General features: G+C 41.3%; 1 protein-coding gene across 1 annotated transcript; it reads right to left on the bottom strand.

Moving 5' to 3' along the window:
• Positions 1 to 2,955: 2,955 nt before the first annotated feature.
• On the bottom strand, positions 2,956 to 9,968 carry LOC124789585 (bolA-like protein 3). Its single transcript, XM_047256993.1, has 4 exons — positions 9,752 to 9,968; positions 9,520 to 9,643; positions 3,255 to 3,343; positions 2,956 to 3,173 (listed from the first exon to the last, which is right to left on the bottom strand). The coding sequence occupies exons 1-4, from the start codon at positions 9,797 to 9,799 to the stop codon at positions 3,111 to 3,113; spliced, it is 324 nt and encodes a 107-aa protein (XP_047112949.1). The 5' UTR covers positions 9,800 to 9,968; the 3' UTR covers positions 2,956 to 3,110.
• Between the last annotated feature and the right edge of the window lie 6,196 nt (positions 9,969 to 16,164).

Raw genomic sequence — 16,164 nt, forward strand, 5'->3', positions numbered from 1 at the left:
GTGGTAGTCATACCAATGCAAAAGGCTGGTAGAAGACATTTGCCATTTCACAGGTGGCTCTGCCTCTGGTAGTATATGTTATGCCAGTGATTGTACTATGATACATAGAGCAAGTCTTTAAGTGGGGAATGGTCACAGGGGTAGGAGCCATAGGGTAGGGAAATGGATGCACAAGGAGCACAGGGTCTGACAAGGATACTGCAGAGACTGGGGTAGGGGATGTGGTGCCATTCCGTCAGACAGAATAAACCTCATTTCACAGCATGATTTTAGGAAGTCTTTCCTTCTCATTCTGTCTGGTAAGTCTCCCCTGACTTAGGGGTTGGGATGACTTCCTGTAACTCTCATTTCCTCACAAGTCCTTTTGTTTCATCCCTCTTCCTTCCACTACAACCCTTCTGCCAGAAAAAAGTACCAACGGCTCCAATACTTGCACATTTCCTTCACCTCACTGTGTGTTTTCTCCTGCCGTCTCTTGGTAAGCAGATTTTTTCCCCTTCTATCCAATTATACAGGGTGATTATAATTAAAGTTAATCTTTCAGAATGCTGTTGAAATATCACAACTGGTCAGAATGATGTCAAATTGCAACGGAATATTATCGGAGAAGGGGGAAAACGTATGGAAGAAGATAAAAAATAGGGTGAAAATTGATCAATAGATGGCGCTGTATGTGTCAGAATACGTAAACAAAAACACCTGTCATGCGCACGACCCATTGAAGTAGGTATAAACATGCCGAGTACATGGTTTTTCCTCCTTCCATGTGTGTGACATTCGCCATGACTGTCTCAATGCAGGATTGCGCTCTGCTTGTAAATGTGTAATACAAGAATGATGACTGTGCACACATCGCTCTGCAGAAGTTCTGGACACTGAAAGGTTTGAAAAAAGGTGTTGGTCTGATGACTGCCATGAGTCTGAAGAAAATGATTCGGAAATTCGAAAAGACAGGTTCCTTTGGTGTGCAACCTGATAGAGGGAGGAAACAAATTGATTCGACATCAGTGGAAGCAGTGGTCACAGCAATGCAGGAGGAGACAAGTGGTGGCGTGCAAATGTGTAGTGAATGGGAAATTGCCCGAACATTGGACCTACCTGTGAGAACGGTGTGTAAAATCCTACAAAACATCCTTCTTTGCTATCCATTCATAATTACCCATGTACACCAGTTGCTTCCTGTTGACCTGCCAGCACCTTTGCTTCAGAATTTCTTGCTTGCATGAAAGTGGACAATGATTGGCCATGGAAGATTTTGTGGACAGATGAAGCCCACTTCCATCTGACAGGATATTTCAATATGCAGATCTGTCAAATATGGGCTATGAAAAATTCACACGCAAATCACCCAGTACCACTTCATCCTGAAAAGGTCACTGTGTGGTGCGGGTTTACAGGATCATTTATCATAGGGCCATATTTTTACAAAGAGACAGGTGCTTCCAGTCCTGTTACCTGTACCGTCACTGGTTAGTGCTACGAGTGTGTTTTTCACAACCACGTCATTCCAGCTCTCCAACAGCGTGGATGGGATCATTTTTATGCAAGATGGCTCACCACTGCACATTGCAAATCCACTTAAGCAGCTGCTGAAGCGCCATTTTGGAAATGCTAGAATTATCACCTGCCAGTTCCCCACAGCCTGGCCATCCTGATCACCTGATCTTAATCTGTCTGACTTCTGGCTGTGGGGCTATCTGAAAGATGTGTTCAGTGTTCTGATTGCAAACTTAGCTACACTGAAGGCAAGCATTGCCGAACTCATTCTGAATGTGACCCTGGAAACACATCGATCAGTTGTGGAACATGCTGTTTCTCAATTTCAACTTGTTGCAAAAAATGGTGGACAGCATATTGAACATGTGTTGTGCCAGTCACATGGAAATTAATAACAAGATTTGATTTTGATTGATGCTTTTTATGCAGTTTTTTTGCCTCAGGACAGTTAAAAACTGATGCGAGTGATGCTTTATACGCAGTTTTTGGCCTTAGGACAATTAAAAATCAACTTTTCCGATCCAATGTGATATGACCTTGCTGTGGTAGATGGGCTCATGTAACTAACAGTACCACACCTGTACACCCATGCACACTGAATAGTATGGTTTGTTTAATGTCAAACATACACCTTAGACATTGTTTTATGGTTCATTTGTCATTTGTAGTTGACCACTATTAAATCATGATGCTTGCAGCACTATCTATTGCTACAGTTTGTAACTATTTATTTTTCTTCTGTCATATGTTTCCTCCCTTCTCCAATAATATTCTGCTACAATTTGACGTCATTCTGACCAGTGGTGTTATTTCTACAGCAGTTTGAAAGTTTAACTTCAATTATTATCACTCTGTATTTCTCCTGTTACTACTTGGTGCGTAAGTATTTTTACATATCCAATTATATAATTGAATATAATTATATTTCTCTGCAACCGTTTGGCGAGTACTTTTGTTTTATCTCTCCAGTTATATTATATATATGTGGCAGTAGGAGAAAACAAATATAAATGTTATGGAAATGTGCAAGCTTTTGGAGCCAGTAGCTCCTCCTCCTGGCTGAAAGGTTGATGGGGAAGGATGAAGGGAAAGGACTGTCTATGTTTAGGAAATGGGGAGAGTTACACTAAAGTCACCATGAACCCCAGGTCAGGGGGCACTTTACCAAACAGGATGACAAGGAAAGAATTACTTCAAAATAGCCTCTAAGGCCAACTGGCCAACTCTGACATGTCCACAAATTTTAATTTTTGACAAACTTTTCAGCAATGAGGCAACCAGGGTTTAACCTTTAAAAGGAATTATTTTGTTTTTAGCAATGAAACTCTGCAAGAAGAAAAGTCTGTAATATGTATTAATCACAGATGGATTCAGCATTGCATTTCAACTAGTAATAAGACCAGACATGATTCAGATGATGAATTTCTAATCTAACAGAACACAATAATATAAGACAAATAACTAAAAAGTGTGACAATAAGTTTATTTACATAACAATGTTAGGATAAAACATCCAATCACACAACCTGTCAACAACAAAAAAATCACAGATAAAACATCCTCTGCAGTCAAAATATTGCAGTCACATTTCTCATATATTTGCTTTGCACTCACTAAGATGGGACTGATGTATGAATTCTCAATCCATGCATTTCCTTAATTTGTTCCTTGAGGGCCTAGAAAACATAAAAGTACATTAATACCAATCCTGTATTCAGATGCTATCATGTAGAGAGTCTATGTAATTGTAAACTTACATTGTTTACTAAGCGATGCTGTTTGACTGTATTAAGACCTTTAAACTCTGGAGCCTCCACAGAAATTTCAAACATTGCTCCACAACCACCTAAAACATAGATAACACAAAAGCTATACATTGCTATTTTTTTTATTTCTTTTTTTTCTTAGGGTTCTCACTCATTAAAAATTTACTTTGTACCATAAACCAACTATCTGATCATTGTATTAACCTTCTCTGATCTTTGGTTACCTGTTTCATGAACTGAACATCTACACAAGAATACAATTTCATTCATTCATTATATTCTGTACAGTCAAGTGTCTGCATAAGAAGACGTCTCAGATTGCACTGGGCTGGGCATGGCAGCTTCATGTGCCAACCTCAACCAATCATGTAATGCAGTTTTGTAAATTTCTGTATGGCAAAACTATAGTTCTGACATCGCCAGACAGAAAATAATTGTTCTTGTTTGGCAGTACAGAGCTAAAAGCTGGTAACAGCACTGCTAGCTGTCAGGGATCATCTTATGCCAACTCGTACTGTAGATCCGATCATAAAAAAGCACTGATGTGGAATGAGCCAAGGCACACATTAATACTGAGAACCATGTGTTAGAAATGAATTCTGCACACTAAACTGCTACACGCTACTTTGTGGAAACTCTGGCTACAGCAAAACAGCTGCTTCTTTGACGAATGAGCTATTGTTTCCTCAGTTGTACTATGTAGTTGCTGTTTATATCATATTATTTGCATAGTGAAAGCAGTGAGGCCTATTTACAATAAATATATGCTGTTAACATGAATTTTCAGTCTTCTGAATCTAGCCATGTAACACATACAGTGTGTCATACATTTTCACATGGAGTAGGGAAACTGAACATGAATGTGCACCTGCAGGATCCTGGCACATCTTGATCTTCCAAATATTCTGTCTGATATATTAGGAGTTATGATTAACTGTCTTCATAGTACGATGAAGAAAGACCATTACGTACCATGTAAAATAAGCAACGAGCACCAGATGCACGCATGAACAAAGTGTTGGAGATTGTAGTTCAGCTTCAAAACAGAAAACCACTTTAGGGGTATGGGAATGAGACTAGACAGGATGGAAGGCCTGTGTAGACTGGGAGTCCAAGGTAGAAAGAGATGTTAGCTTGAAGTATGTGTTGGAAGGGCTCTGCAAATGGAGGATCAAGCTTGCTCTAGGACAAAAATTGTAAATGAAGGTATTTATCTTGAATGTTCAAAAATATCAGTAGTTAAACAGACACGTAAGAAAGGAGATATAGCATCCCCGCAAATAGGCCTAAACTTTCTAAGAAATTTAATATATTTAATATATTAACCACACTGGTGGTTTCAGCTCTCTGAGACTGCAGACGTGTGTGCAAGTTACGTTTGTGTGAGTGCGTGTGTGGTGTGTGTGTGTGTGTACTGCTGACAAAGGCCTTAATGGCCAAAAGCTATAATTGTGTGAATATTTTTGTTGTGCCTATTGCAACACAGCATCTCCGCTATATGGTGAGTAGCAACTTTCCTTCTCTGGTATTGTTACATTCCATCCTGGATTTTCCATTGTTTGTTTTTTGCTAAACGTATATCACTTAGACCCATAATATAAAAAGTAATAAAATATTTCATGCATAAACAGACGAGTCAATGTTTGACTCTAACGATGTACTTAGCACCTCATAGTATGATTTCAGGTCCAGGCTTTCTACAGTCAAAGCACTATAGAGCATAGTAGCAAAAATATACAATTGTTTTGAGCATAGTATATTATCAGTGCAACACTGTTGCACCTCAGAAAACCTTTCGACATGGTCTCCCACAATATTCTCATAAAAAACTCTACCACTATGGACTGAGAGGGAATGCTCTATACTTAATGCAGTCTTGCTTAGACAATAGAAAATGGTTAGTTAAACCAAATAATCAAAAGTCAGAATGTCTTCCAATTGTAAAGGCTATACCTGGGGGATCTGCTCTGCTACATGCAGATGACAAAAAACTCATCCTGTGTGATACCAACTTTGAAAGTCCAAAACACAGCATGGCAGTAGCAATCCAGAGATGCACTACTTGGTGTGAGGCAAACATACTGCAGAAGAATGACATTAAAACCGAAAACATTTTATTCAGTCTGAATGCTCTCCGTCATAACAACAAAACAGTCAAATTATAACGATTTCATGTGGACCAGAAGCTCAGCTGAGTACCCACACAGGAAAATTATGTGGCAGACTAGCATGTATCATCTATCTGCTGCACAAACTGAGAGGCAGTGTCAGTAAAGAACTATTATATGCATATCTTGCATTCTTCCATTCCCACCAGAGTTATGGGATACTATTATGGGGATATTCTGTGTTGAAATGGCATAACTGTAAGGTACATAGCAGGAGTTAGCCCATGTAAATCATGTCAACATTATTTTAACAAAAAAATACGAGGAGGCAAATGCAAAATGTTAGGCAAATGATGGTACCCCTTAGGGAAATGGCAGCAAGGGATAGGAATGGACACTAGATCCACTCAGTGTGTATGCCTGGGGGTCTAATGTAACATGCTAAAGAGGCTATGCCAGCAGCCACTGAGGGAACATGGTGCACCCAATTTCAAATTGTGGCACACGTTGGAACAGATGATACCTGTTGTCTGGGCTCTAAGGTCATTCCAGTGACTGGCAGATCAGACTGAGAAGACCAGCCATGCGCATTGAGTTTCAACGAAGCTCACAGTTTGCAGCCTTGTCTCCAGAACTGATCGTGGCCCCTTGGTTCTGAGTTGAGTGGAAGGACTGAACCAGAAGCTTCAAAGGTTCTGTAACAAGCCAGGCTGTGACTTCCTGGACTTGTGCCATAGGTGTCAGAACTGTGGGGTTCCCCTAAATGAGTCAGGTGTGCACTACACATCTGAGCCTTACTAAGTGTGGGATGCACACAAGGGTTTGTTAGATTACGTGACTCTCCATCCAATCCAGGTAACGATACCTGCAGGAACCCTAAAAGTGTATGATCGGCAGAAATGGCTACCGGAGGTGAGAGTATTAAAATCCTAATGGTTAACTGCCAAAGCAGTCACAATAAAGTGCCACAGTCTAAAGTGCTCCTGAAAAGCAGTGAAGCTCACATAATACTAGGTACAGAAAGCTTGCTGAAACTTGAAATTGATATCAGTGAGATTTATGGGGAAAATTTACATGTATTTTGAATGGCTACACAAATGGGAAATGTAGGTGGTGTATTTGCTGCAGTGGACAAAAACACTCAAATCCACTGAGAGACAAACTGAACCACACCTGAGATCGTTTGTACAAGACTTAAGTATCAGGGATGGGAATAAAATGATAATTGGATCCTTCTATTGTGCACTAGACTCACCTGTTGTAGCCAAAACCTTTAGAGAAAATCTCAGTTCATATGTATGCAAGTTTCCAATTATACTGTAATGATCAGTGGAGACTTATCATCCAACAAGAAATGAGAAATTACAATTTTGTTAATAGTGAGTGTAATGAGACATACTGTGAAACATTACTAAATGCCTCCTCTAAAAACTACCTGGAACAAACAATGGAAAATCCAGGATGGAATGTAACTATATATGAGAAGAAAAGTTGCTACTCACCATATAGTGGAGATGCTGAGTCACAGATAGGCACAACAAAAAGACTCACAATTAAAGCTTTCAGCCATTAAGGCCTTCTTCAGCAATAGACACTCACACGCTATCTCTCTCTCTCTCTCTCTCTCTCTCTCTCTCTCTCTCTCTCTCTCACACACACACACACACACACACACACACACACAGACAGACAGACAGACAGACAGAGAGAGAGAGAGAGAGAGAGAGAGAGAGAGAGACACGTGCGATTGCAGTCTCAGGCAACTGAAACAACAACTACCTAGAACAGAGATAGGAACCCCACTCATGATGGAAATATATTGGATCTAATGGCACAAATAGACCTGACCTCTTTGAGGATGTTCACATTCAAACTGGTGTCAGTAACTCATTACCAAAGTTCAAAGGGTAACTTAAACAAGCAGAAATATACACATGTGTAATAAACTAGATACAAAATCAGCAGTGTCATATATCAAGGAGGAAACAAACTTTCAGCACAGGACAGGAGCATGCAGAGGAACTATGGCTCAAGTGTAAAGGAATAGTTTACCATATATCTTATAGATATGTACCCAACAGAGTGTTCATAACAGGAGGGAACCTTCATGGTATACAGTCACTGTAAAGAAACTTTTAAAAGAAACAGAGACTGCTGCATAATAGATGTAAAACCATTGGGCTATAGATAGAGATGCTGAATGAAACAATTTTGGATGTCAAGTGTGCAGAATATTGTCAAATGATCTTTCACACAACCCAAAGAAATTCTGATTGTATGTACAGGCTGCACTTCACAGTGGTTTGCAGAGTATAGATGTGGATAATGACAGTGTCTAGCCTATATGTCTACAACTGCCTTGTCTATGATGAAGAGAATCTAAGTAAGTTTGACCTAAGGGGGACAATTCATGGCTATAACACAAGAAGGGAACATATTATTAATATGCCATATACTAGACTGTCAAAGACCCATAAGAATTACAAATATCTTGGTCTTGTCTGCTTCAACAAATTATCTGAAAATGCCTACATAGCAGCAGTAAATAAATTTAAAACTAGTGTTTTGAGAATGATGAAAAGTGAAGTAATTTGCTCTGCTCAAGCGTTCCTCAAGTATGTGACAAATGACCCATATTTCATATGAGAATGTATAATAAATTAACAACAGACTACATACAGGGCAAATTTTTACCAACGTGTAAAAACTTTCAGAATTGATTAATGAGAGTTTAGAGAATAAAAAACGTCTAATGAACTTGTGTCTGGAAATGCATGGTTTCTGTGGTAGGGACCATTCATTCAGTCATACTTTGCTATAGAGACTGCAGTCTAATATATGCTGCACCATGCAGCCACAGTTACAGTATGAGTGATTTCCTCCTAGAGGGTAGTACTGTTCTTCATATGTCATGCCCTAGCACCCTCTCCTGCCATAGTAATTGGTAATGTTGTGTCCGATTCACTACTCTTGCTGACTCACCTTGTAGTGGATTTGATACAGAATTGTACACAATGGTTTCGTATTCTAATCGAGTGCTTGCCGACATGATGTTTACTTACAGAAAAGCAAATGGCAATGAGCAGCAAGGTTGTATCAGGAGGCCTATCCCTGGCGTCAATGACCACAGCATTAATGTTTGCAATAGTGTTTTGCCATTTGTCTGAGACAGGGTCGTTTCAGAAAGCAGGAAATCATGAAGGACATACCCGAAATGTTCGGACACGAATCTTGGAGGAAAATGTGATTAACATTGTGGAAAGTGACTGCCATGTCAGTAACAGACTGTTCGCCTGCCAGTACAGGGTAAGCCAGACGACTGCGGGGAATATTCTCCATGGCAATTGTTACTACCCTTATCACTTTCGTGTGCAGGACTTGTTAGCAACAGACTTTCCACATCAGGAGCAGTTTTGTCGCTGGTTTCTTCATTGGGCAACCAAGATTCTGGGATTTGTGTCATCTGTTCTATTCACAGGTGAGGCCACAGTGGTATCTTCGACTTTTGTAACAGTCATTTGTGGGATAGTATGCAGAATCCCCACAGTATGGTGACAGAATCATCAGCATCAGTGCTGCCAGAATGTGTGTGCTCTACGTAACATGTGTGCAAATGAATGTACTGAACAAATGTTTAGTGGATTTTGGTGTTAGTTAAAAATTACCATTGTGCAGTCTTTCAAGAACAATGACACACAAGTTACTGTTTTTTTTTTTTTTTTTTTTTTTTTTTTTTTTTTTTTTTTTTTTTTATACATATGCAAAAGATACATACTACGTAGCCTACACAGTGAGAGACATCTTCAAACATATGATGTTCGACGCGGATTTGACTTTAAATATATGATGCAGAAATCTTCTTCTACAGGGACTGAGTCACATCAATAATGGAAACCATGTCGGGTCCTTACGTAACAGAAATATTTTACAGATTATTCTAACTAAACACTGTCAGATCTAAATGTAACATTAATTGTAAAACTGTTGAATCAGGCTTGATTTCTAGAGATAAATAAACGCGTGGTACTGCAGCAATATTGAGGTTTGTATAAAAAATGTGCACATGCTTAGACAAAAGTACCAATATTTACTCCACAAGTACATTAATACTTAATAGTGAAGGCTGTGGAAGCTGGTAGTTACCATACCCGAAATATCAACTACATCAATACTTTTCGCCTTTGGAAACTGCTGTCGTAAAATCTCTTTTAATCTGTTTTCCAAGTCTGTACTTTTACCGGGGTTGTTTCCATTTTGAACACGGCTAAATAGCTAGAAATGAAGAATTCAGAAATTAATCTTGATGTATCGTATCACGTTTTGAATCAGCAGGTTCATGTTCCAAAACAGAAAAAAGAACCAAAAACTAAATCTACTGACCGCAAAAGAACGAGTCCCGCGCACAGTCAAACACAGGTTCCGAAACATATTTCACATGAGAGTGAGGGAATTAGACACTTGTTCCGAATTATGTTGCAACATAGGATGTAAGAATGTGTATTTTCGGAGGTCTACACCTGTAGCGCATATCACTACACAAACCGAAACAGTGTGCCCTTGTCGTAAGTTTCTCATGTACATGATATTTAAACTTCTCAGAGATATGACAAGAATAACACTAAAACAACTGCGCAATGAAGAGCACCCCATTTGAAAACGATGTGACCACATTTCACCCAAGAAATACGCAGAGTGCATTAAATTACAAAGAAAAGTTCTCGTGAGTAATGTTCAAGAAACCCTTTTCGCCTTATTAAGCTTATACGTTGTTCATGAATCCATAATTTTTAATTATGTTATTGCAAGGGCTCCCGCATGTTTTCATGTCATAGGTGCAAAACATTTTCCCCAAACGTGATTTAGAAGTTTTGGGGTCATTGTTATCTGCTCGCCATTTTCTCCTACTGGTCTCTAAAGTGCACTTTTATCCCTTAACTGTGCTGATAGTGTCTATAAACGTAATCCATGCCCGCCTTTCCCCCGACCCCCGCTCCACACTGCGCTTATGTTTTGTAATACTTCTTGAGTTAAATGCCAGTTGTCGTTGGACCTTTTCGTAATCTTCGTAGACATTGTCGTGTAATCGTTGCAGGTAGCGGTGTGCATTGTTGATGCCCAAAGGTGAAATATCGCAACTATTAATCGTTTGGACCCCATCAGCATGTAGACGCTGCTAGCAGCAAACCAAAGAAAAACAGATGCAGAGAAAAATCTTCATGAACTAAAACTACAGTTCTTAACAGATGCACAATTCCAGTATGCTGTTCTGTACTCAATATAAGGGATTTTAACAGCACTATTAGTAATGTAAAAATATTCAGTGCAATAGACAGCACCAAGACACATTCACAAATTCCCATGGCGCCAGCTGAAATCAAGAAAGCAGTAGTAACAACACCATTCGGCTTGTGTGAGTACCATTTGATGACATTTGGTCTCAGGAAGGCCACACAAACCTGGCAGTGGTTCATGGACGAAGCTGTCAGAGAATATATTCTGTTATTTGCTACATGGATGAAATCCTCGTATTTTCAGATACAGTAGAACAACATACAATACACCTGTGACAGCTTTTCAGCCACCTACAAGAATGTGGAATAATTATTAATGTAGCAAGGTGCGTATTGGGAAAATGCAAGGTTAAATTCATGGGGTATTTGGTCTCCCCAGCAGGATTGTCAGTATTGCCAGAGCATGTCAAAGCAGTATGACAGATGCCTCTTCCCAAAGTTTTCAATGGTCTCTGCTGACTCTTAGACATGCTGAACTAATATTGATGACACCTGCCTCACTTAGCCTCCATCCAGAAACTGCTCACAACATTATTCACTAGCAAGAACACTACAGGGAATCGTAAGGTGCCGTTGACTATGGGCACCAAAGTAGCTTTCTAGAACCTCAAGAGATGTCTAGCACAGACAAGATGCTGGGAACCCAAGATTGAATGCATCCTTGGCACTTACAGTAGATGCAAGCCAAACAGCTGTGGGAGCAACATTATAACAGAAAGGGCGTCATATGAAACACCTTGCAGCCGCCTCGTTTCCAAACTTACGAGGGCTATTCGGAAATTAAGGAACGATATGTCACTAAATGCAAACCACAATGAAAATCAAAACTGTTTAATTTGCAACTGTTAGCTACACTTTCCAGCTTCTTCTCTACACAGTCGCAGCCCAGACTTAGACATCTGTTGCAGCGTTGTACCAACTTTTCAATTCCCTCGTTATAGAAGACAGCCGCCAATGTTTTTTGACAATTTTCTACTCTGGATTGCAGCTCGTTGTCTGTGTCAAAATATTGTCCTCATAGCCAGCGGTTCATTTGAGCAGAGATGAACCTCAGGGGTAGCCAATTATAGGCTGTATTGTGGGTGATCAAACACTTCCTATCGAAAACGCTGCAGGAACATCTTCATTGCCCCTGCAGAGTGCAGCAGATAATTGTCGTGTAAAACGAACCGCATGACAGTTATGTTATGTGGATTGCATAGCTTCAGGAGAAACCTTTATCCAGGCTCTCATATTTGGCAGGAGACGCTAATTTCTAGCCATCTTTACATTCTCACTGTGAGCTCAGAACTGAAAAGAGCGACATGATGCGATCGATAGGCGTACTAGAGAAAGTGCCCAACGCATCTGTGCAAAGCTTCATCAGATTTTCATGGTATTTTCCATTTCGCGACCGATCGTTCCTTACTTTCCACGTGGACCAGGTAGATCCCCAGATCTCGTGGGACTACGATTGACACGACTAAAGAAAATAAATTAAAACAAACTAAGTGGCAAACTGAGATCTCCGACACCGAAACGTTGGGGTCAGGAGCAGTGGAAGTCATTCCCATTACTGAATCAGGGTCTAGACTTGAGCCAGAAGTGGGAACTGTAACAGAGAAGCTGGACCAGATCAAGATTGAAGCCTTGACTGTGGCCCAGAGAAGGAAGCTACTCAGGGAAGGGAAAGAATGGTTTCCTAAAGACAAGTGGAGGAAATTAAAAGGGCTTGAACCTAAGACCCCCAAGAAAAAACTGTCTCAGGTTGAAGGGGATATGCAGACCCCCACGTCGAAGACACGCAGCCAGAGGATAAGTGAGCCCAGAAAAAACCGAGGCAAGAAATAGGGAAACAGACCTATAGTACTGCAGTCTCGGTTTTTAAGATGGCAGTTATCCAGGAAAGCTATCCACTGGTAGCCATTACCTCACAGCAGGAGGAACTTGTACAGATGGCCATCTTTGAAAAGATTGGTTGGTGGGGGACGCTGGTGCAGGACCCAACTTCAGGAGGGTCTATCTAGATCGTGATGGGCTCATTTTTGTCTGTGAGGGGGTGCAAATGGTGGAATGGCTTAAGGACAAGGTGCCCATGATATCCCTATGGGAAGACGTGAAGCTGCTGGTCAAGATGGCAGCAGAGCTTCTTAAAACAGCAAAGGTATCAATATCGGTACTAAAGATGCTTACAGGTGTCTCCCCTAAGACATTATTCGTGAAAATAGGGGTCCAGAACCCAAAAGTCTCGACAGAAGACTGGAGAGTGATCAACCAGAAGGTTGTATCAGAAGGACGAATCCTGGTGGTGGAGGTCGGAGGGAAGTCCCTGAAGACTATATGAGAGCAAGGCCTGACTTTGTTTTTAGGGTTCTTGCATGTTATCAAAGACCTCAAAGACAATGATGGTAGCCAGATGGAGACTGGAGGTGCTGCAGATTAATCTGCAGTACAGTAAAGGGGCCTCTGCTGCCCTGAGTCACTGCCTGGGGAGGCAGGAAGTGGACGTGGCTGTGATACAAGACTCCTACTTATATAAAGGGAGTGTATCAGGTCTCGGTGGCACTGGAGGTAGGCTAAGAAACTCTAGAACATGTAATAAATGGAATTTATTTCATGCCAATGATGGATTCATGCTCTAGGGACCTAGTGACCATCAGAATGTAGCAATGTGAGGAAGGTATCATGAGGGAAATTGTTTTAGCCTCAGCATACCTTCCTTACGAAGATAGTTCTCCTCCTCCTTTGGAGGTGAGAAGACTGGTAGAAGCTTGCCAATGGCAAGGTGACCAACTGTTGGGGGGATGTGACGCCAATGCCCACAACCTAGTGTGGGGCATCGAGGTCACCAACAGTAGAGATCAGTACCTTCTTGAATTTCTTCTACTGTAGCTAATAACTTGGAGGTCCTGAATAGGGACAATGAACCTACATTCAGGAATGGCATAAAGAAAGAAGTACTTGATATAACTTTTGGTTCCATGATGATGGGGAGCTATGTCAAACAATGGCATGTGGCGTTAGAGCCATCGTCATTGGGCCACTTGTGAATTAAATTCAAGGTTGAAGTGGGAATCAGACAAACTGTGACCTATAGGAATCCCAGGAAAACAGACTGGGCGACATATAGGAAGGACTTTAACTTAAGCTTATCAGAAATTAAAACCTCGATAAGGAACCCAGCACTCCTGCAACAGGCAGGAGAGAATCTCATAAGACTTCTATGCAGGTTACTCAGGGTTAGCCTAGCAGCAGGAATCATTCCCAATGCTTGGAGGGCAGTGGAGGTTGTCTTCATTCCAAAGACAGGGAGAATTGATCATACCAAGGCCAAGGATATGAGTCCAATCAGTCTGCCTTCCTTCATTCTCAAAACATTGGAAAAACAGGTTAATGCATACGTTGGGGAGAGGAGACTAATTAGGGCCCCTTTACAGTCAATCCAACACGCATATCGACCAGGTAAATCATGTGAGACAGCTCTCCATCAACAAGTTGGGAGGGTGGAGAAAGCATTTCACTTCCAAGAAATAGCCCTCTGCATCTTCCTGGATAACGAAAGCGCTTCCAGTAATGCGACCTTCGATTTCAAGGTAAGGGCAGGCCACTATATGTAAGTGGACCAGGGCCATGCTTAGTGGAAGGAAGGTAGAGGCTACAATGATGAATGAAAAGATGGTAATTAACACCACCCACAAGGAGTTCTGTCCCCTTTACTGTGGAATCTAGTGGTGAATGAACTCATTGAGGAACTAAATTCCAAGCAACGCTTTGGCCAAGGATGCACAGATGACCTTGTCATAGTAATTCTCGGCAAAGTTACTAACACAGTTAGAAATATGGCACAAGGAGGATTGGACATTGTGCAAGACTGGTGCATTAAACAAGATCTAAGGGTTAATCCTAGAAAGACTGTCGTGGTGCCATTCACAAAGAGGCATTACAACACTCATGTTGGAATCGAAAGCTCTTCGATGAAGCTCTACCTGTGAAGGGGATAGTGAAATATCTAGGGGTAACCTTGGATGAAAAACTAACATGGACCCCTCGCCTTAAGAGCATCTGCTCCAAGGCGAAAAGTAGTGAGTACCAGAAGGGCTTGTGGTAAAAACTGGGGTCTGGATATGCACTATGGTGGTTAGACCTAGGATTTCCTATGGGGCCGTAGTGTGATGGAAGAAGGTAGAACAGTGGGTTACAGCTAAGGAGCTTGTTAAGGTGCATAGAATGGCCTGCTTAGCCATAACAGGTGGAATTAGCAGCACACCAACCACTGAGATGGAAGCCGTGCCGGACATGCTTCCACTACACCTTTGGGTTAAGATCGAGGCAGCAGCTGGGGCATACAGACTTAAAACTGGAAAAACTGGATCTCATCGGGACATCCAGAATCACACACTAAGAAAGTGACTGAGGTAAATATAGGAGTGGGTGGGGAAATGCCGGCCAACTATATAATAACTCCCTACTGCTTCAACGAGCCTTACAATATAATAATTGGAAGCAGGGAGCAGTGGGAAAAAACAGTTCGGCACCATACAGTGGACATTGTTTGGTTCAGCAATGGGTCGAAATCAGACCAAGGCGTTGGGGCAGGGGTGTACAGGGTTCATCCAAGACTGGAGGGCATCATCTCTCTAGGAAAACTGGCCTCAGTATTCCAAGCTGAAATTACTACAATCAGGGCATGTGTGCTACAAGAACCATAGCATCTACATCTACTCAGACAGCCAGGCAGCCATGAAATCACTGGCAGCTCCTGCAATGAGATCTAAGATTGTTGCAGAATGCCACTGGGCTCTGGCGGAGCTTGAGGGAAGCAATAGGGTAAACCTAGTGTGGGTCCCTGGCCACTCAGGGATCTGTGGTAATGAACAAGCCGACAGATTGGCCAGAATGGGGGCAACGACTCCATTTATTGGACTGGAACCTGTACTGACAATCACCAAGGCTATGACCAAACTAGAACTACAGAACTGGCTTAAGAAATAGCATGTAGAATATTGGACCGAGGTCCATAAACAAAAACGTGGTACGGTAATTCCCAAGCCATGTTTTAAAAGAAGCTCTGTAATCCTGGGACTGAACAGAAAAGAGATCAAACTCATGATTGGACTGATGACTGGCCATGGGAATTTCAAAAAACACCTACACACAATGAATATAACGGATGAAGACCCTAAATGTAGGATCTGTGATGAGGTGAAGAAACTGTATCACACCTAATCTTCGAATACATGGCATTGTAGTGCAAAAGATACAGAATCTTCGAGACAACTAGATCTGAAGAAATTGTGTCTAACAAAACACTGGTAAAGGGACTCCTTGCGCTATTTAAGGCCATTGGTTGGCTTTGTATATATACAGGGAGCGATACCGCACAATAAACTCGGTTTTGGTGTGGGAAGTGGTGGGTTACACCTAAGCTGTTTTAGCTTCCCTGTCAAAATCAAATCAAGACCATGGCCCTGCTGATTTCACGTACAGTTTGGCGACACAGTGCCAAACTGTAGGCCAGGTTGC

This window comes from Schistocerca piceifrons, chromosome 3 (assembly GCF_021461385.2).
Source record: "Schistocerca piceifrons isolate TAMUIC-IGC-003096 chromosome 3, iqSchPice1.1, whole genome shotgun sequence".
Taxonomy (NCBI): domain Eukaryota; kingdom Metazoa; phylum Arthropoda; class Insecta; order Orthoptera; family Acrididae; genus Schistocerca; species Schistocerca piceifrons.